General features: G+C 41.2%; 1 protein-coding gene across 1 annotated transcript in view; it reads right to left on the reverse strand.

Annotated features, from left to right (window-relative positions):
- XYLB (xylulokinase) overlaps positions 1-23,505 on the reverse strand; it is an 85,233-nt gene that overhangs the window by 36,001 nt on the left and 25,727 nt on the right. The window contains exon 15 of the mRNA XM_054273888.1: positions 22,623-22,719. Within this exon, the coding sequence (XP_054129863.1) occupies positions 22,623-22,719 (97 nt within the window). The remainder of the gene's footprint in view (positions 1-22,622; positions 22,720-23,505) is intronic.

Genomic DNA, 23,505 nt, shown 5'->3' on the forward strand with positions numbered 1-23,505 from the left:
GACATCCTGAGCCATGAACAGGAAAAGCTTGTCTGGGAAATCGGCACAAAACTCAGGCTTGTTTGTTTGGAAAGGAGCCCACAAGTAAACACACACACACAGACAGCCAGGGAATAGGACTGGGTGAGGAAGAACCATGGTGACTTTGCCTCAGTCTGATTTGCTTTCAGGAACGGCAGGTCCATGAGGCCAGGAGAGAAATCCAGAGCAGAGAAAACTCTCAATGGAAGAGACCAGGTTAGGGAATATTTATATAAATTGAATGCGCAGACATCCATGGGACCTCATGGCACGTATCCCTGAAGGCTGAGGCAGTTGGCTGACACCATCTTGATACCACTCTTATTTTTGAAAGGTCATGGCAATTCAGGGAGGCTCCTCAGGACTGGAGGAAAGCAAATGTGTCTTCAATAATGGCAAAGAGGAGGACACCAGGAATTACAGGTCAGTCAGCCTCACCTTGATCCTGGGGAAGATGGAGCAAAACCTCCTGGAAACCATTTCCAAACATACAAAGGATAGAAACGTGACTGGCATTGGTCAGCACAGCCTTCTAAGGTGAGATGAATGGTTTGATGGATGAGGAGAAGGCAGGGGACGCTGTTTATCTCTATTTTAGCAGGCCTTTTGACCCTGTCTCCCACAAGATCTCCACTGACAAGCTGATGAAGTGCAGACTAGATACATGGGCAGTGAGGTGGACTGAAAATTGGCTGAATTGCTGGACTTAAAGGTTGTGAACAGTGGCACAGAGTCCAGCTGGAGGCAACTCACTAGTGGTGAGCACTGGTCTGATGCTGTTCAATATTAACAACCTTGATGATGGGACAAAGTGAGTCCCCAGCAAGTTTGCAGGTGACAAAACTGAGGCGAGTGCTGACACACAAGAGGGTTGTGCTGCCAGCAGCAGGGTGGAGGAATGGACCAGGAACCTCATCCAGTTTAATAAATGGAAGTGAAAAGTTCTACAACTGGGGAGGAAACACCCCATGCACCAACTGGCTGCAGATCAGCTGGGAAGCAGCTGAGGATCCTGGAGAACAGCAAGGCAAATAAATCCAGCCCTGTGCCCTTGCAGCATCCTGGGTGGCACTAGAAAGAACAGGATGAGGAGCTGCCCAGCACAGCAGGGCTGGGGCCAGGCTGGGCAACAGAGTGCAAGGACATGGACACACTGGAGTGAGCCCCATGGAGGAATGTGCAGATGATTCAGGGACTTGAACACCTGGCATCCAAGGAAAGGCTGAGAGAGCTGGGACTGCTCAGCCTGGAGGAGAGAAAACTCACAGGGAGTCTCATCAATGAGCATAAATATTTGATAAGAGAGAGTAGAAAAGAGATTCTTCTCTGTACTGTCCAGTGATAGAACAAGAGGCAAAGGGCACAAGCGGAAATAGAAAAAAATCCTTTCAAAGATAGACTTGTTTTAAAAAAAATTCTACTGCAAGTTTCCCAGAGAGGGTTTGGAACCTCTACCCTTTGAGACAAAATGTAGGTTTAGATTAGCTACAAAGAAAAAGTGCTTTACTGTGAAGGCATTAAGATACCCTCTGGTTGCCCAGAAGACTTGTGAGTGCCCCATCCCTAGAAGTGTCCAAGGCCAGGTTGGCTGGGGCTTGGAGCAACCTGGGATAGTGGAAGACATCCCTGGGATGAGGGAGGTGGAATGAAATGACCTTGAAGATCCTTTCCAACCCAAACCCTTCTGTGATTCAAACCCAAACTGGACACAGTCCTGGGCCATCTCCCCCAACTGGCCCTGCTCTGACCAGGAGAGCTCCTGAGATCATTTCCATCCTCTTCCACACTGTGATTTGAATTACCCTCTGTATCACACTACATGTAACTGCAAACAGTGCAAAATATCCTGAAAGACTACTTTGCAAAATCAGTCTGGGTGAGGTATTAATGTACAAAGATCCATTTTTTGTCATCATATTCCTCAGTCTGTACAGACAAAAACACTAAGCTGCAAGTAAGGATCTACTTTGAAATACATAGAAACTAAATAGTTGGGGAGCAAGGAGTTAGAGCAAACCAGAAATGTGATCATATGCCTCTAATTTAAAGTGCATCTTCCCTGGGCTTAATAAAATCAGGACAGAACAAGCTCAAGATGACAAAATTACTTAAGAAAGCACCATTATGAAGGTAATTTTTTTGACTAGTAAGTAATGGCACTCTTGAGGACATCACAGCTATTTTGGAGAGCAAAAGTTTGTCAGAGTAGCCATCTCTGCTTTGCAGGAGCCTCTGACTCCAACCAAGTCAACTGATTTCAGTGGGAATTGGGTGAGACAGCAGCAGCACAGTGCAACTTTGCAAGCTGTGATGATCTAGTCCTAAAGACTTCAACAAGAGCCAAACACATTTAGAGCTGAAGACCCTGAAGACAGCTAATTTACATTTGGAGATCATACAATTAAGACAATTTTTTATCCCCCATCGTAAGCAGGGAACCCTGCATTTTCAAGGTCCTCATACATTTAATCATAAAAACAAGTGATACATCCCAGCATGCATAATAGTGTGGTTTTTAAGTGAGTAAAAAGGACAGAATATGCTTAAAGGACACGACTAAATTAATTTCCAGAACCTCCTGACTTCCAAGTGCCTGGTATTTAACACTGTGATAACTCCAGGGGGAAGAGTGGTCTGTAACTCTGTAAGGAGGAAACAAAAGGGAGCGCTGGGATGCGGCAGAGAAGCAGACAGACAGACGGACACATTCACTTGACACGCTCCCCAGAAGCCCTGCAGGCTCCATCAGCTGCACTTGTAAGGCCTTTGAAGTGTGGCTGTTGCACAGCTTGTAAGTCCCTTCCTCTGGAGCTCAGGAGCTTGTGGTGTTATAAGCTACTTAAGCTCCTTAGTCCAGATCTAAGCAAACAGCTTGACGCACTTACAAGCTTCACTCCCTCTCATTCTGAAGATGTTAAGCTGCTTAGCTTACTGTCTTCAACTTTCAAATTCCTACAACCAAATCCTACCCATACACCATGAATCTGCCTTTTTTAGCCTGATTCTCCCCTCTGCTGAGGACTCTGAATGCCTTTTGCCAAGTCACCAGAAGAACAAAATGTTCTTTTATGGCTTAAGTTCTTCCAAAGTCACAGCCAACACCTGAATGCCCATTGCTTTGGTAACTCCCACTCTGCCTTCCCAGCATCCACAGATTACTGTATATCAACAATATTCACCTGTTCTAACAAATCTCTTTCCATTAATAAAGTCTGTCAAATATTTCAGTTAGTATTTAAAAAATAAAAAAAACCTCCATTCTGGTGTAACTCTCTCCTCATTTTTACTATGAGCACTTGTTTCAGTAGGAGCTGCAGAAACTTTTGGAAGGAATTCTGCTTATATATAAAATATGATTTTCATCCAAATCAAACTACCAGCAATTACAATTAATAATCTTACAAGAGAATCCTTAAACTTAGAAGTACAGTAAGGCTGGCATAAATGCAAATTAAACATTTTCTAGGGCCGAAATCATTAAAATTTTGTATCTATAAACAAAAGATAGGGCAGACATTAATAAATCTTAACAAGTAACCACAAAGAGGACACAATTCCATTTTAATCATAGCATGAAAATAAGCTACTGAGCTAAGTGTGGAAGTGCTGTTATATTGACACTAGAAATGTAAAAAAATAAGACAGAAAGGCTTAAAATGCCTAGTTTTCACTGAGGATATTGATAGAAGCAACACACTGGTGAAAGGCAGGCAATCATTACATGCTGTAAAATAAAAGAACAAATTATATTGCAAAGATATAGGAAAGCCACGGCAGTGAGTGTTGCCATACACTAATGAAAACCTGAAGCCGGAGCAGACAAAGCAGTTATTTGTACCAACTTGTAACATAATCCATATGGTCTGAATATCACATCAATACCAGGACCATATAAAAGCCTCCTTGCCCAGGTAGTGAACAAAACACACACAAAGATCTCACAGACTGCCTGGAGAGGAAATACAGGAACCACAACGCACTAAAGTTATCTCTATATTAGGATAAATTAAGAAACAAATAAATATTAGGCTGAACATCATGCTCACATCTGCTTACTGCTACAACATCTCAAGAAACCTAAGAAAAAAAACTCAAAGCAACTTTTGACTTAAGCACAAAACCCATGGGTTCAGGAGGTCAACGAGGGATGTTTAGAACAAATCATGTTACCCAAGCAAAAGATGTGTACAAATGGAGTGCCCAATTGTTATAATGTTACCTGTGGAAAATATAAATGCTTTACACAAGCATAAATTTCTGACAGGCATTTAGATGAGGTCATTCACCAAAGTTTCTTGGAGAAAGAAGGCTGCTACAGGACAAGAATGGAAGTGGTCTCACAAATTATTTATCATTTTTTAAAATTACATGACACAAAGGGTAGAAGTGATGTTTCCACAGCTGATATTGAAAGGTAAATTGGGGAAAAGCAGAGAATTGGACAACAAACCCAACAGTGAAGAGACCTAAATTTGTACACCCAACAGGCTCTGAACTATTATCTTTGAGTAAAGCATGGTAAATTTTAAAAATTTCATAGAAATACCAGATCAATACTCAAAAAATGGGAAAAGCAAGTACATTAAAAACTTTTATAAAAAGAATAAAGCCAGAAACAGCAGTTTGCCACCAGCTAAATAAAAGCTGAGTCTCTGTTTGAATACTCAGTGCAGCACCACTCTTACATCTCAAAAAGAATGTAGAAAAATGAAAACAATATAAAGAGACACAACAAGGCTGATCAAAGGTGGGACAGCTTCCAACCAGACTTGAGTAATCCTGATGACAATTATTCAGCCAAGAAAGAAATGGCTGAGGGGATACCAGGAGGAGCCCAGCAGGGCACAGGAAGTCAGAGAAGATAAATACAGAATAACTATTATCTGCTTCTCATAGTACAAATCCTACCAAGGTGCAAATGAAGTAGGACATGCTTAACACAAACAAAAAACAGGGACATCTCACACAATGCACAGCTCAGGTGAAGCTCTCAGTGCTGCAGAATACCAAAAATCTACATGTTTTTAAAGAAATCATGGGGAAAAGTCCATCAACAAATGTTACATAAGAACACCTGAGGTTTGAGAAAGCTGCAGAACAGGAGGATGTTCAAGCCTTGCATGTGTGTGAGGGACTGGCCACTGCCAGAGGAAGACTTTGGCCCAGCTCTGCCTTCAGCCTGACTCAGGATAACCATTTATGCTTTCACAAACAGCAGCAAAACGATTTCATCTCTGAGCACTCTTGAAAGAACCTCTCCTTCATTCTCTTTTGAACAAAAGCCTGCAAATCAGTTCAAGCCAGAGGTGATGCAAAAGAATTTTCAGCTGGGAAGACACAGCTTGCACAATTTTCCTTTCCCTGTCCCAAAATACGTGAAAGTATTTTACAATGGGTGTTTAAAAATTCACTATCAAGCCAAAAAATAAGACATCTTCAAATCTTGCAAAGAAATATTTGATTCTACCAGCCCCACGTGTCCAAGTGGAGCCGTTCCCCCCGTCAATTTTGTTTCAAAAGTTATAAAAAGACAAAAGTCTTACAACCTTAATTATATTTATTGTAATTCTGGAGACTGCAAAAATCTTGACCTTTTAACCCACGTGCTAATGCAACTTCACTTCAATCTTGTCTGTTTAGCAGGAGTTATCAAATGTCATATAGCATGTAAACTACATCTTCATTGCTGAGGAAACATCTCTTTGCCAAGCATTATTTAGGCATGCACTGAAGTTTCATTGACACGAGAGGTACCTAAGCACCTTCTTGCATCAGAAATATCTGATCCTGACAGCACTGAGCCAACTGGAGCCAAAATTCTGGACTTCAACCGCAAAACTTCAGTCCAAAATATCCCACACAAAGGGATGGCCAGTCAAGATGCTGCTTTGCCTTCTTCCACTGTCATGAAGGGTAGAACACAAGGCAGATAGAAGAGAAAGCATTTCTGTTTGTCAGAAATAATTAAACTTGTCACTGACTTTCTGCAAAACTCAAAAGCCATCTGGGAAAAGAGCAGTATGTCTCCACATCTTGTGAGTGACAAGGTCAGAGCACCCCTCACTTCCTTCGTTGCATCTCCATCACTGACTCTGTTGATCATGTTGTAAATTAATCCATAAAAATTTGGATGGAGTACCTACTGTAATTAGCTCTATCTCTCCAAAGAAGGCAAAATGAGATGGGATGGCAGCTGAGGGATCCAATTGGCTCATGGCTGCAGAGTGACAGAACTAGGTCAACATACCAACTTTATTCAGGAGGAGGACAACATAAAATTAGCCTTGTTGTGTTACATTTCCCAGACGAGGTTTTAAGACCTTCAGTTAACAAGAGCTCACTAATAAAATGTTTTATATTTATACTCCTCCCTGGCATCTCTTTTTTTTATGCGTCCCATTAGAAACTGTCCTCTATCAGTTTATGGACACGGTCTCACCTTTTTCTGCTGTGTAGCTCAGACAAGAGCACCTCAAGCCCCCCTAAAGCCTCCTGTTCTTCAGGCTGAGCAAGCCCAGCTCCTCCAGCCACAAGGCACTTTGGTGGCTCTTGGTTCAATAAATTTCTTACATTAAGGGGCCCCAAGTGAGGCATGGCACTCCAGATGTCATCTGCTGAGCTGCTGAATAAAGGACAATAATTCTCCTCCCTCAACTGCCTGGCTGTGCTTCTGTTGGTACAGCCTGCATGTTCTCAGCCTTCCTTGCTGCAAGAACACACTGCTGGCTCGTTTTTAGCCAGACCTCCCACATCCTTTTCAGCTGGGCTTTCCCCCAGATCCTTATCAAGGCAGGGAGAGTCTATGTGCCCCAGGTGCAAGACTTGACATTTTTCCTTGTTGAATTTGATGAGGCTCCCAACGGACCATTCCTCTGTTTAACATGCAGCTTCCATGATTTATTCAAGTCACAAGCATGAGCTTCTCATCATCACAGCAGAGGATAAGCCTGGAGATAGAGCTGAATGTGCAAGACAGGATTAGGTGTACACTGGGTGGAGAAGTGTGTTGCACAGTTCACCTCTTTGGCCTTTTCTCATTAGATCACAAGAGCTCTCTCAGTGTTTGTACCCACAGTGACTGACACACTGGGGGTCTCACTGCTGAAGCTTCTCTGTTCTGACAGACTCACATCCCTGTTGGAGGGATTTCTGCCAGGAATTGCTAAGCACACACTGGCTCATAAATGACAACTCAGTTTTCTTGGTGGCTTTCAGGAGGAGGTAAAAAATTCAAGTCAGGATCTTAGGAAATTGCTTCAGAACATGCCTAAACACAAGTAGCATCATTAGTATCAACAAGTCAATGAGATGACAATGTCTATATTTAAATCTAGGTTCACAATAAAAACAAAAAAAATGGTCAGACTGTAGCCATGATATTTTCTGAAAAATCCTTTCCTTAGGATTTTTCCTCCTGAGAAGCTGAAAGGCCTCAGGAACAAAATGTGAACAATGATTATCTGCTGCTGTGGAACACAACAGGTGCATCTGTGATTGGTCTCATGTGGTTGTTTCTAATTAATGGCCAATCACAGTCAGCTGACTTGGACTCTCTGTCCAAGACACAAGCCTTTGTTATTCATTCCTTTTCTATTCTTAGCTAGCCTTCTGATGGAATCCTTTCTTCTATTCTTTTAGTATTGTTTTAATGTAATGTATATCATAAAATAATAAATCAGCCTTCTGAAACACGGAGTCAGATCCTCATCTCCTCCCTCATCCTCAGACCCCTGTGAACATGGTCACAGTCAGACTAGAGGTTAAGTCCATTTTAATAAAGATATACATATTTTCTTCTAAAGGTGCTTCCTTAAGTCACAGCTGCAATTGAAGCATAGGGAAGCTTTAACTGCTATTGGCTCCACAGAACCTATTCTACAACTAAAAAAGCAGCTGAATTTCTACCAACAATCCTGCAGAAAGTGTGCTCCCTTTTGGTTTTGTTTGCCTTCTAAACTTGCTGTGAACTTTGGAAACATCTCAGGAGTGGCCATCTGAACTTGTAATGGCAAATGAAAGAATACAGGAGACCCACACAATTAAGGGTGAGGGAGAAGCTGCCACTACACTGACAAGTCAAGAAGTGCATGCACTTGTATTTATGCAAACCCATGGATAGTTATGGGTAACAACCAAATGTGTCTCAAGGGAAAATAATTTCTGCTGCTAAGATCAGAATAGCAGAGACACCTGTGTAATTTTAAAAATGGTTTCAGAATACTTAAAGACTGCCTTTCCACCAAAATACACATCCCTAAATAACTTGCAGGGACTGTTTACTAAAATTATTGGTAACATTCATACACCTGGGCATTTCCTTTGCATCATTGTCAAGACAAACACATCACATAACTGCTGTGCTTGCAGCCCAGAAGCACTTGGGCATTTCATGCATGAGCTGCACTAGGTCAGGAAGAGGTTAATGTGTGGAAACACAAAATGGATTTGGCAAGAAGGAAGAGAAGGAAACAGTGCACTTCAGCAGAAGAATATGACATTTCAGCACATGAGGATATTAAAACATCAGCTATTTTCTTTCTAGGCAACAAGGGATGTGCACCACTATATGCTCCATATCTTAGCAAACTGAGTGTTACAATTTTCAGAGAACATGGAAGGGAATAACAGAATAATTTCTCAATAGAGTGTGGGCTTTGGATGAGCTGGTATCCACTGAGGATCTGGAAATGTCCTTTTTATCTCTCAGTCACAAAACAATTTGAAGCATTGTGGGGAGGAAACAGTTACTCCCTCCCTGTTCTGTAGCTGAACCTAAATCAAGACCTGAAGTGTCAATTTACCCTCTAGAATCTTTTGTTGCAGTTTAATTTACTTTTCCTCCAATGTAATCCTGGTGTCACCTTACTGTTTAATATTGAAAGCTATTGACAAAGGAAATGCTGATTCATGAAAGTGAGATTTTGCTCTAATGTATTCATGTGAAAACAAATGAGCCTCTACTGCTACATGGTTCTTCCTCTTGCTCACATTTCATTTCAGCCCTGATAGAATTTCAGATGGGGTGAGTGAATCCTTCACAAATGCAGCAGCATTTCTCAGCTGTGGGCCAACAAGCAGAGCAGAGCCCTGGAACAGCTGCCCAGGGAGGTCATGGAGTTTCTCTCCCCAGAGACATTCCAGACCCACCTGGGCACATTCCTGTGTCACCTGCTCCAGGTGACCCTGCCCTGGCAGGGCAGACAGACTGGATGATCTCCAGAGGTCCCTTCCAACCCAAACAGTTCTGCAATTCTGTGAATAAATTTCATTTCAAAGAAAAGCCTCACATCAGTGCAAGAAGAATGCTCCTTGGAGTGTAAAAGGACACAACCACTCGCAGACTGAAGCAGGGCTTCAGAATCTCTTTATCTGGCTTCTTCCCTATTCATACAACACATTCTGCTTCATAGATATATATTTGCTGAGGCTTAATCCTGATTAAGATTTATATTCTAATCCAGCATTACTTATCCTCACTATTCACAGCAGTTGCACTATTCATAACCCAGTGCTTCCATTGACACTGATTTGCAGGAGGAAGCAGCACAAGCTCCTGTTGTGCAGCATGGCCAAACCTTAAAGGAACACCAACCACACTTCCTCTCTGCCAGTGCTTCCAGGGCTTCTCCACAACTGATTCCCATTTCACAGCATGCATTAAAATAACCTCTGCTTGCTCTGCCTGGGTGCTGAGATCCTCATTCTTTGCAGGTTGCTGGTGCCACAACATTCAAGTCAGTTCAAGTATGTCACAGACATCTTTTTTGATAAATCCTTTCCTTAGGATTTTTCCTCCTGAGAAGCTGAGAGACCTCGGGAACAAAATGTAAACAATGGTTATCTGCTGCTGTGGAAGGCAACAGGTGGATCTCTGGTTGCCCCATGTTGATTGTTTCTAATTAATGGCCAATCACAGCCCAGCTGGCCCAGACAGAGTCTCCAAGCCACAAACCTTTGTTATCATTCCTTCTTATTCTATTCTTAGCTAGCCTTCTGAGGAAACCCTTTCTTCTCTTATTTGACTATAGTTTTAATGTAATATATATCATAAAATAATAAATCAAGCCTTCTGAAACATGGAGTCAAATCCTCATCTCTTCCTTCAACCTGAGACCCCTGTGAACAGCATCACACAAGTACAAGATGATGCCATTGCAACAGGGTCCTAGAAGGCCAGAGGATCATTCTGGTAGTCTAGTTATCCTCTGACAGCAGTGTGGCAAAAAGGTCTGGGAGAAGGACCTAAAAACATCTCGGTAAGAGCATATTCAAAAATCTTCAAGAGGAATAGGCCAATAATACCAGCCTCAAAACCACAGGACATCTCCGAGAAGGTAAAGATCTGTCTCCAGCCCAGAAACTCCTCTCTACACACCACCACTGTGACGAGTCTCTCCAGCTGCCACCACCCTCAGCAGCAATGCCAGCACAGCATCCAGGAGGTTTTCCAGCCAGAATGGTCTCATTTCCATTCCCAGCACAGATCAGGGATGACCATGGGAATAGAGTGGGATGAATAGGCTACACTGACAGATAAAAGCATTTCAGAGACTCATTCTGCAGCCACACTCCATGGATTTGTGCAATGAGGAGCATTGGAGGAAACCAAGAAAGGGAAGCATTTGGCTAATTGTGTGGTAGCAGTTATTGAGCCTTCAAATGCACAAAACAAAGCAACATGGCAAATATCCTTAGGGTCCTCATCATGATGCAGAAAACAGGGGATTTTAATTCTTTCCAGTAATAAAACATTCTGGTGTCTTTTAGTACCTTCACAGAACCCTTTGAATGGCTGTGGATGCAGGATGATTCAGAATTCTGAGAAACTGGAACAAGAGGAGGAGGACAGAGACAGTATGGGAAAAGGATTGGGTTTCAATGTTTGGAGTACAATGGGCAAAATATTCTCTGGTAACTGGAAAGAAGGCTCACAAAACATGCTCAGTGCTCAATGTCTTGTCCTACTTTGCCACACACTCCTGGTGTAAACATGAACATCAACAACTAAATCCCAGCATTGGAACTATGTTGCCATAGGACACAAAAGAACACAAGTGCACACCACTGTTTCAAGGTGAAGAAAAAAGGGAAGTTTGTTTTCTGACTCCAACATTTGTAGTTTTCTATAAGTGACAGCAGATTGGAGGGTGACAGTGCCACCTCTCCAATGACACTAGACAGACCAACAGTTTATCAACTTTCTCCTCTTCCATAAAAGAATGCAAAACAATGAATTATTCACAGAAAGTGTGTGAGAAAGTTCACTACAAGAACGTCAACATCAGAAGGATTAAAAAATCTTAAAAAACCAAAGCAACAGAACCCCACCTCCCAAAGCCAACTAGCACCTAAATACACTAACCATGCCCACCACATTAGGCTAAAACAGAGCAGCAACCACCTCACAAGCCTCTATCACATCAATTCCTGCAGTTATTCTGCCAGGAAAAGGTTAACCACAGACTGAAGCTGAATCAGATGTACTCACATGGTTATGGAGCTACTTGCACTGCTTAAACCTCAAACACTGGGAGAAAGAGGATATCTATGTAGAGAGAAACCAGAGCCACTGCTGCAAACATCAGCTGTCACCACTGCTCTGCCAGCACCCCGCCTGCATGCATTCCCAAATACAACCTTTCCAGAAGGCTGAAAAACAGTGATGAGGTCTCATGGTTTTACACTCTACACCCTGCTGCCAATGCAGGGCAGCCAGAGCAGAGGCAGCTCCTGCACTTGGGCTGGACACATGCCGTGACGCCATCAGAATAAATTAAACTGAGGAGCAGACTGAGCTGAAAGTATTTTTTATCACTAATGCTGACAAAGGTAAGAGCACTTCTGCATGGGGGCTCAACAGGCCGGGCAAATCCTTCCTCAGTGTACAATAATGGGTATAATAATAATAATAATTGTTCTCTCAGCTCAAACAGGAGCTCTGGAGAGCACCTGAGAAGCCCCATCATCTGATGCAGAGCCAAGCAGCACCAGGGTGGATGCAGAGGCACAGGACAAGCCTGGCACAGCTCAGCAATGTGGGTCCCACCACGTGTGCCCAGCTTGCCCAGTCGTGCAGCCAGACCTACCCCAGGTCATGGTGTCCTCTCTCCACGTGGGACTGTCACAGGGAGGTTGGGCAGCTGAGGTGCTCCATTTCACCCTCCTGAAGAGCTCCTGAGGAAAACAGCAGCTTAAAAATGAAAAATGAGCTTTGACACAGGCGAGTACCTTGGCTGTGCACAAAGCAGGCAAGCCCAAAATGGCACACACATTTTCCTCTCTCCTCCCTGGATTTCTACTCATTCCAGTCAGTGTTTTATAAATACAAAAATTATAAAAACATAAACCAAAGGATAAAGGACAACTTGGATCAATCCAGTTCTGATATGTGGAGGCATGCTTCATTTATTTTGGATGTTTTAATCACAGAGAGAGATACATCACGTGAAAGGAGCATTTTCCTCGCTAGCTACCAGTATTTAAAGTTAGCAAAACAGAAGCCACTGAACATTTATTCAGGTGAACTCATGTATGTAATGGAGTTGCCTTCAGCAGCTCTCCCTCACTCCTGGGCCTCCTGTGACTCTGCTACCTGCATTTATCTCCCTCCGATGATCACAGCTGGGCAGGATTTCCAAACTTTAAACCAGAAAGCCTTGAAGCCTGCATGTGCTAACAGCCCAAACAAAGAGGCAAGAGCAGCAAGAGGTTTATTGTAATAGTGGTATTTTCCAAGCTCTCATCGAACAAAGCATTTAATCTAATGTATTACACTTAATGAAGAGTCAGGAACTTGTACTGCAAATAACAGATCAGATATAATTGGAATTTGCTCCGCACCACTAGCCTACATATATCAATAAAAACAATAACCACATTGGATTTTGGGCTCACTTCATTTGCATTTCTTAATTTAGTGTTTAACTAATTTAACAATAGTAATGATTTAATTCAAATTACAATCTAAGGAAAATAATTTTAAAAAGCCATTAAAGATTTCATTAAGTTCCATCTAAATTAATATTAGCTTTCTTAATATTTTCAGTAAATGATTTTTTTTCTCTCACCACTGAAACAAGCATGAAGTTTCCTTTGTGCAGTGAAGCTTTAGACAAACCTTGTTAGATTTATTGGTATTATTTCAAGCAATTAATTAATATACATTAGAGTTATTTAGAGGAAAAGCACAAAAAAAAGGGCAGGAAAATGGATGAAGCTGTTTTTAAAACAGTGCATTCAACTTAGGTAATTGTTCTTTGAGCCTTTTATGTGAAGCTCTTAGGTACACACCATCCCTTAAATCACTTTTTTCACAATTTTGTGGCATTGCTCCAAAGCATCAGATGCACATGATAATTGAAGAAGTTATTTCATGCAGTTTACTTACAAACAGAGTTTCACATTTTCCAATAGATATGCCAGCAATTTCTTATTCTAATGTGTCATACTTAAAAAAAATGGTTTCACATGTTCACCTCCATTTCAGTGGGTACAAAGCCTTTGTGTTCACAAATTAAGTGCCCCACATGAGCTTTGTATCACTTGCTCTGCAGTAAAACTGTTCATTTGCAGGTAACCTTAAGTCATTTAACTAGAAGTGCTCTTAATTTGAAGAGATTAGTCAAGCAGCTCTTCACTTGTACATTTGTATTGCCATTATAATTAGAACTACTTCAAAAAAACAAAAAGTTCATTTTTGACCAGAATAAACACAGAGGGGAAAAAAAAAAAAAAAAAATCAAGAGCATCTTAAGTGAAGAGAATGGATGCTTTTGAAAATATCCTTCAAAATCCCTCAGGCTCTGTGACCACCTTCATTCCAACACCACTCACAGGGCTGCTGCCACACAGGATAGAACACACAACATTTCTGTATGTTTTAAGCTTCCCACCAAGAAAATGGCTGTGTGCAGATAAATTCTGACATCTATCCTGCTCAGTAACAGATGTTGGCAATGGAGAGGGAAGGAGCTGAGTGACCACTCCTGGAGACACAAAGGAGGGATGCCCTGAAATGGAGTCCCCAGGACTTGGATACCTCCAGGGTACAAAACCCTCTACCAACAAAGCCCATTGTTAAAATGCAACAAAAGTGATACTAAACTGTTGAAAATAAGATATAAGAACACTCTGAGGAAGCTGCTAAATGATGGAGTGCCTTGGCAAGATAGACAAGCACACTGAAACTTTGGCTACCAACTTTAGAAACTGAACATGTTTACCAGTCAGTTCCTTTGTTAGTGTTACTGCAAAAGTGGAAATGGAAATGATTTATATTTGACAAAGATGCAGCTGATTTTTACAACCAGGAGCTAATTGAACTTCCACCCACCAGAACTTCTGAAAATGTCTAATAAATATGCATTTCAGAAGAATCCATGGAAATAGGCACAAGAAGAGGTGAAGCATGAGGTGCTAAGCCACAGTTTAGGAACATTTCAGATAAATATTGACAAGTGAAATTATCTGCAGTAGAGGTATTCTCTAAAGAACTAATTCTCTTTGAGATACTATGAAAAATAAAACCATTACAAACCTACCCTTTGCTTCTATGTATATTCATACTTGTATTTTAATTTCAAATTTCCAGCTTTCAGAGATTTCTTGACATTTCTTATTAATCTTCAGATATTGTCAAATGGAACATAAATACTTTAAAACCAACAGAAGTGGTAGAGAAGTGGCCATTTTTAAACTCACTTTCTACTTGTGTAGTAATTGATGTACAATGCTCAGCAGGTACTCCTGGGTTTAGTTTTACTTTGTCTGATGCTGTACAATCACTCTAACTGCAGTCAGAAAAAGACAATCAGATTCAAGCAAACTTTCTTTGTGCTCTTTTATCCATTCTTTGGATTTTCCAGCTAGGAAAGTTATAGCAGTGACAAGCTGGAGGTCACTGCAAGACACTGTCAAGTCCAGCCTTTTGAACATCAAAGTGAAAAGTTATATCACTGTCCAGAAGCTGGGATCTGGAAGTTGGGATTTTAATTCTGTGGATGCTCTAATCTCACTCTTCCACACACACCATTTTCTCCCTTGGGTTGGTCCTGTCACTGATCCCAAATTCCAGCTCCAAGTGCAAAGGTAACACATTTCTGTTCTTACCTCAGACAACTGGACAAGTACACACTGCACTTGAAGGTGGTTTTTCATTAACTTTAGTTCAAGTGTAAAAGATGGCAAAAAGTGTAAACTGAGGTTGGGAAAACCTTGGGGCTCATACCTGTCATTTTACATTCCCCACATATATCTGTGCTAGTGCATAAGTTAGACACCACATACAAGTTAAATAAGATTACAGTTTTAAGAATATCCTTCATGTGTGTTCTTGAAAACCACAGGCCAGAAAGAGGAAAAATTTTTAAAGTTGCCCAGATTAATTCCTCATGTCTGAAGAGAATTGAAGTTATGCAAGTCAAAAGAAAAATAACTCTTGTCCACAATTGTGGGAACTTTACTTGGGTCTTGCTTAAATAAGAAGTGTGGGAGGTGGTTGGCCATCTTTTTCCTTGAGATAATCTGGGTAATCACTGAATAGCTGTCCTCTGGAAATCAAAATTTGGATGGAAACAAAGCTTTAGATAACCAAAATTGTTTTTGAAATTTAGGCAGTAATCTGTTTTTAAGTAAGGGAAAATTGCCTTGCCTAATTTCATGCAGAAATCACAGCTAAAAACCACTGTATGTGCTGGAAGCAGGGAAAGAATGGCTTGGAACCCCTGTTAACACTGAAAAGCTCAAGTGTGGGTTGATGCAGCTGAAAGCATTGAGACACTCATGCTCAGGAGTGATGCATAACCTGAGATGTGTAAAAGAAGCTGAATAACCTTAAACCAGAAAAAAAAGGAAATACAGCTGGAAGGACTAGGATAGTCTTGGGAGAGCTGATTAGAGCTCACTAACAGGACTGTCACATTTCAGCAACAATGAAAACACAGGAACACACCAGGAGAAAGATTTAAAGTAATAAATATGTGGCATTTCACTAAGTGTCAACTAGAGGTAAATGTAGTATTTTACAAGCAGAATGATTATGAAAACAGGCCTTCATTTACAGTGATACCAGAAGCTGCTATGGGTATAAATGATTACTACACAGCAAAGTTATATAGCTGTGAATCAGATTAACTTATTTTTCTTACAGATTCCCATGTGTCTGAGGTGGAATGGACAAGTCTCATCTTTTAAACTCTCTCTTCTGTAATATAAATGATCTCTTTAGACCAGTGCACTTGGTTTTAGAGGAAAAAAAAAAAACAATCTTGTTCTTAAAACTGCCAGTGCTAAAGAATTCACTACACCACTGTCAATTGCTGCAGTTTGATTTCAGTTTCTGTTAAAAATCTGCACCTTCCTTGTCATTTGAGGTTTGCCTGCTTTCAGCTTCCAGTTATTGAACCATAATGTTTCTGTCTGTAAGGCCCAAGAGTCCCATACTATCAAGTTTCCTTTCCCCAAGAAGGCAGTTATGGACTGCAGTCATATCATTCCCTTGCTAATCTAATTGGATTTAAAACTGTAGATCAGTCTCAAAAAACAAACAATAAAAGGAGATTTAGTAGATAACCCAGCTGATCTCCAGGTCCCCAGCTTCCAGAGATCCACAAAGCTCTAACAAACCCAGCAAACTGACAGCTTGACTATTTTTCTGAGTACTGCCTGAACAGCACAGCCACTGACAGAGCCATAAACAATCTCTCCCAACATCGGGGCACAGGAATTGAACCATTTACATACTTGGTGTTTTGCTGACCAAACATTAAAAGCAATTGTTCAAAGAATGACAGCATTTTATCATGGTGTCAGAAAAGAAAGATAGATAGTACCCTTTCTAATCTTTTTTTATTAACTCTTCAGATTTTCTGTCTTCATTGTGTTTCCTGTATATGCATGACAACAATAAAGCAAAATAAAAGCAAGACAATAGCCACTGCATGAAGAATTCTAGAGCACGTAAGCAGCTTCCTTATAGCACATGAGGTCATTTCCTTCAGAGACATTTTATCTAACCCTTTAAAAATTAGTTAAACTAATACTTTACTCTCCTGAGCCAAGTAATAATAAAAAGCCAATTTTTTGTGAAATACTTGGTCAGGGAATTTGTAATGAGCTAACCAACCTTTCCAGATCACTGGCTTAAAACCAAGCCAATGCTTGATCATGCCTTGAAGGCTCAGCTACATGATAAAAGTCTGATGCTCTGTGAAAAATAAAAGTGGATAGAGTCAAGTCCTTGGCAAGCTATTGCCCATCCTCACATTGGCACTCTTATCAGGCAGAAGTTTCATCAGAAAATATAAATATCCTCTGCAGCAGAATGACTGGCTTATCTGGGAGGAAGATCCTGCCTCTGATGAATTTCAAAGTACTTTTTGAGCCAACACTCCTCCCCCCAAAATATAGGTTTAAGATGTAATGGCAAGGCATTTCTGTTTGCACTGCATGCCAAGCAGCACACTCTGCCCCATCTCTGTTCCACATTTGAATCTGCCTGTTACTATTGTTCCAAAATAAAAACTTCAACCTGTCACTGTCCTCTAATAATTTCTAAACTCTTTTCACAAGCTTGCTGAAGCAAAAGCTCCCTAACAAAGCCAGCACCCTCGTGCTGCTGAAACACCATCAGCACTCTCAGCAGCAAACAGCAAGAGACAAGCACGAAGCCAACACAACATTTTAGTATTGATTTCTCTAAGAAATTTAAATCCCACAGGGCATAAACATCAATTTAATCCGTATGCAACTACAGAATGGCCTCACTCCCAGTGTTCCTTATTTGAGCCAAAACACTGCTACAACTGGAGTAAACACACACTCAGCAGTGCAGGCAAAGGCTGACGGAACAAGAATCTCCACGCTCCCAATAATTCACAGGAGTTTTGGAGAGCACAGTCACAAATGCCAGACAGTCAAGGACAACCACCAGCAGGAAAATCTGTCTCACAGCCAGACACAAAGGCATCCCTGAAGCATCCCAAGGACCAGTGACATCCTGCCTTCCTAAGAAGGAGAGCCACTTCATCCTCCAATCCAATATTGTGTTGTGGAGTAACAACCTCAGGTCTCACCTTTGGGTTTCTGTGCCTCCACATGATAACAGGAACAGTAAAACACAATTGCTGCATGTCGTACTAAGCAATAGTTTGGAACAAGGGAAGTGGTGGAGTCACTATCCCTGGAAGTGCTCAAAAAACATGTAGGCATGGCATTTCATGAGATGTCTTAGTGGGCATGCTGGTGTTAGGTCAAATGTTGGATGTGATGATCTTGGAGTGCTTTTCCAACCTTAAAGAGTCCTTGATTCTGTTTTCTGAGCATCCCTGACTCCCATCAGACTGCCTTCCCTGCAGGAAAAATGCCCCACATTACTGCTACCTCCAACCTGCTGGGAAGAGCATCAGAAGAAAACACACCTGAAGAAAAAGAAAATTCATCACCTTGGGGTTCACCCTCATGTAATCTTAAACTGAGTTCTTCAGAAATGCAAGTCCCTCCTCTAACCCCTGAAATATCAGGCCCAGCATGCTCTGACATTCCTCTTTTTCTTCTTAGCACTTCAAGACTGCTATTTTTTTTCAAGAATGCACCCCATTGAAAAAAACCAGCTCATTCTTACAGCAGTGCAAAGCCCCAGGCATTTCAGTGTCACCCCAGCCAGCACTTAAGCACCAATACAGTCTCTAGAACTCAAGGCACCAAAATCATTTGTGAGTGATGGATTTATGTTAGAAACTATAAATTACACAATAATCACAGACAGGGTTTTATGGACAAAGCCTGCACTTATAAAATGTGGCACCTTGTACCCACCTGCCTCTGCTGAGCACAGCTGGGTGACAGAATCAGATTCCTGAGGGTGCAAAGGTGACAGAACAGCACCTTGGGCAATTGGAGTGTTATGGACTCACTGACAGGCACAAAAACAAGACAGAAAGCCCTTTCCAAAGTTAACAGCTTCAACACAGACCCCACCCCAGATAATCAGTCTTCCTACATGGCGGGATTTATTAATTGTGCTGCAGTCCCACAAAAGATGACTTAAACTCTAGCACACACCTGATCCAACATGGGTTGACTCAGGGCTCAGGTCACCATTGTCATGAAGGTTCCTACACTCTACAGCAGAATATAACTTAAATGTCTATTGACTACATATGTGATCAGCACAGAGCCTTTACCTGTGTGCTATTTTCCTTCAGCATATGTAAGATACATCATGGCATATTAACTTCACCTATCAGTAAAGTGGGGGATGGATTTTGCTCCCAAAATTATTCAGTTTTGTGGGTTTCCACCAGGACAGCCTCACTAGGTCCAAGCAAGAACCATGGCAACATTCTCCAGCTAGTGTCAATTTTAGGATGAACTTTAGGATTGCTTGGTCAGGAACAGAAGCAACTGTGAAGTGATCATCAAGATTATTGACGTATATACTGGCAGATCAGTCTGTACCACTGACAGCTTTATAGCTGCTGTGACCACCAGTGTCACTGAGCTGCAGACACTGTCATTTCTCCACAAAGTTACCATGGTTTTGACTTCAGAGAGCCCCCTAACCATGCAGCAAGCATGGCTCTAAGTCCATACTCTGAACTGCACTTGTGAGCTTGGCTTTCTAAGGGGAATGGCTGCAAGCTATAAAAGGAAGTGAAAAAATAGAAGGTGTTTATGATACCATCAAAATTCAGGAAAATAAAGGCAGAACAGCAAACCCTCACCTTATCTTTGTGAATCTCTGAATGGGAGGATGTAAACAACAGGGACAGACCAAACTTCACTTGTTTGTTTCTAGATTCAACACTCAGTCCACCCCTTAAGCACATAAGCAAAACAGGATACAGGGTGTTACTGAATGATTTCCTCTGAAACCTGATTGAGAAAGATTAGAGCAATTAGAACGGAGTGACACACACTTTGAAAGCCCTTAAATCACAATTAATATAAGGTCTAACCTTTCTCCCAAGGATCATCTGGTGACTGTGAGCCATTTTCAGAACCAGGCTGACACGTCCCAGCCTCAGAGACAAAATTCATGAGACAGAATCCCCTGCCCTCTACTGGCACCAAAGCCACACTGAAATCTGAGCTCGTGTCACAGGCAGCACAAACAGCACCCGAGGAGCTGCTCTAAGGGGTATTTTAAACTATTATTTGTCATTTATATCAGATTTATAACGTGCTGGACACATGCAGCTGGGAATAAAAGCTCACGTATAAAAAGCTCTTTCAGCATCATTGCACTCCTTCGCACAGCACCAGCTAGACTGAGGATTCAAAATACTGTTCCTTGCAAGATAATATATTCATTAACTGGAAGCTAATTCTGAGGGATTATCTAATGTTTGTCATGTTCACAGTGCATAACCAAGAACTCTATATGGCAGTTTTTATTTGTTTGTTTTTACAGAATTCTCTCTCACGTACACTGCTGCTTTTCCGATTACAGCCATCCAAACTGCATTTGGCCCAAGAACAGAGAAGCAGGATCAGAACTGCCAAAATCATTTCCCAGCACCTTGGTGCCAGAGCTAGGGAAATTCTTAGCCAGGTTTCTGACTCATTTGCACCACACAAACCTCAGGGCACCCCAGCAAGGCATTCGCTGTCGCTGACCATGCCACATCCATTTCTGTCACACATTGATTTAATAGGTGTCATCACAGAACCTTCCAGAGCTTGTGAGCACTTCTTACTGTATTCTCACATCAGTGCAAACAACAGCAACAACAACAAAAAAAAGCCAAGATTTACCCTGCTGTGATTATATTTCTGAATGTAAATCAGCTTGATTCCTGGAAATATCAAAGTAAATCCCCCATGTAGGCAAGGCCTAAAAGGAATTGAATAAACACAAGGGTCCCGACTGCATATTTAATCCAAAAAATAAATAAGCTTTTAAATCACATTAAAAGAAAAGGAAAAAAAAAAGGCAGCCTGAAAAACAGCAGCTATTAAACAAGAGAAAGTCTGGCACTGCTGGAGTAATTCCCACAATGCTCATCCTTACCCTGAAACACATTGAGAACACACCCTGTTTCCAGAGCTGTCACACAACAAATGCAGATGTGAGCCTGCCATCACTGCACAAACAACAGAGTATGACATTTAAATAATACCACTAAGGAGAAGTGGGAGATGCACAGAGCCTACACTATGTACAGCAGCTCTTTTTTAAAGCAACTCATCTGTTAAGTTACCAAATAGCTAAAAGGCCCTGGGGATGCAACAAAACAAAAGTATCTAACATTCCAAAGAATCCATAGGAATATAATCCCATCACACCTGTCTCCTTCCCACTGCAGGCATCTACAGCATTTTAAAAAATACCAATGAAGAATTCTCAAAGCTTATTAAGCCACATCCTAAAACTATTTGGATTTTTGGCTGTCCTACTCAGCCTAAATGTATTTACAGATAATTTATCCCCATTTGTTCCTGTGTCAGGGTTGTCTGATATCTCAAATAGTTCTTCTCACACTCTGGTGCTTGTCTAACCCCTGACATTTACAGACTACAAAAGTATCCTCAGCCATGAGCTTTCTGGGCTATATAAACCAAGATTTTGGTGCAGCAGAATCTAAGAATGAAGGATAAACAGGTAGTTTAAACACAGCCTATTTGAAACTCTGCCTGTCTCCATAGATAATCCCCACAAATAAATACAGTTTCAACTATATAAGAAAATATATAACACAAAAACCTTTACAGTGTAAATTTATGAGGTGGTGCTGTCAAGCCTAGTGATTTGTTCCAGTATCTCTGCATTTTCTCAACTTTCAGCTCCTGGAGTTCTCTTAAAAATAAACAATAAAAAAATTCTGTCCTTCATGATTATTGATAAAAGCCTGGGGGTAGGGATGACTTGTGAAGGAGATCAGGATGTAAATAAAAACACTATGAGTTTTAAAAATAAAATATTTATTAAAAATCCTCCAGATGAGTTAATGCAGCATGTTTAAGATACCACTGGCTGATAAACAGTCAGAAAACATCAATAAAAATCTTACAGGCTTGCCTCTATTATTTTTGTAGAATCGTACACCAAGTAATGACCTGAACCCACTTCTACAGGTAAAATGCTGGCTGACTTTGCTGTTCCAATGTGTTAAAAACTATTCATACCAAAAATTGTAGGAAGCTGGAGCTCTGGCTTTCGAAATCACAAGGCAGGGAAAGGGCTTCTGCCTTATTAACAGAAAACTGAGATAAAGAGCTGTGTGACCAGCTCATGGCAGATCCAAGAACTGAGCATAGATTTCAGATTTTCTGAGTTACAGTCTTGTGCTTCAGGCAGAAGGCTGGTTTTCTTTTCACTTAAACATCTATCAAAGGCCAAACTCTTATTTAAAAATGGAAAATGCAGCTCAGAAACAATGAAGAAGAACACTTGAAAAAGAAGTCTTCTTAAAGCTAAACCTCCTTGGTCCTTCTAATGCTACCATCTGCAAAAACTTGCACCCAACACACCTTCAATAATTTTTCTGAAAGACCAAACTCAGAGTTCACACCAGTTTCTGTATCCATGAGGCAGGACAGGGATGACAGCACTGGCATTGCTGCCTTTGGCCCCCAGTGCCATTAGTTCTCATCATACTCACAGACTTTATATCCCAGCTTCTCAGCATGAATCCTCTTGGCCATGAACTGCCCTTCAATCAGCGCTCGTATTTCTACTTCCTTTGGAAACCTTGGAACCTGTACCAAAGAGGGGATGAATTACCAACTCCTTACCCAGCGCTCACTGCCAAGCTGCAGAGTGGTTAAAAACACAGGACAGGTTTATAGTTGATTCTCTTTGCCTTCACCCTGAAGTCTGCTCTCATCTAGGCTCAGCTCTCCATTTATACACAAGATGGACCTAAAACCTCATGACAGAGAACACAACCCATATCCTCAATGCTGTTGGCAAATACACCAAACTTGAAGTTGATGCACAATGGGAAGAAGTTAAGGGCAAGTTGTAAACTCTTCCCTAAGCATTTCCCATCACCAAGAGCTGATAGGAATAATTATATCTCAAAAATATAAATGTAAAGCAGTTATAGAATGTAAAATTACATAAAATTCAGATCAATTAAGCAATGTCACAGAAGCCTAAATCTATTTCTGTCTGCACAACAGTGAAACCATGTAATCTTTTCATTAATTTATTTTGTTTCCATCTATAACATTTTTCTGTCCTTTCATCAATGAGGAAACAGAAGCAGGAGAATATTGAACTGCAAACAAATAGAGGGAATCCTTCACATGAAGTTGAGTTTCTCCATGCACTGCACTAAGTGCCTACATTTGTGTAACAGCCAGAAGTGATTAAGCATTCATTTAACAGCCAACACTTTAGAGAGTAGAGCTGCACTGCAAACACCAGATAGCATCAATCTCTGTTCACCTACGTGAGGTCTGATCGACTGGGAGTCATGATTGATCAAAGACACCTCCTGAGTTTCAGTACCACCCAGAAAGCCAGGCATTTAAACAACA

Source organism: Melozone crissalis, unplaced genomic scaffold, assembly GCF_028551555.1.
Source record: "Melozone crissalis strain CALT ecotype California unplaced genomic scaffold, PUWL_Pcris_2 ptg000016l_1, whole genome shotgun sequence".
NCBI classification, from domain to species: domain Eukaryota; kingdom Metazoa; phylum Chordata; class Aves; order Passeriformes; family Passerellidae; genus Melozone; species Melozone crissalis.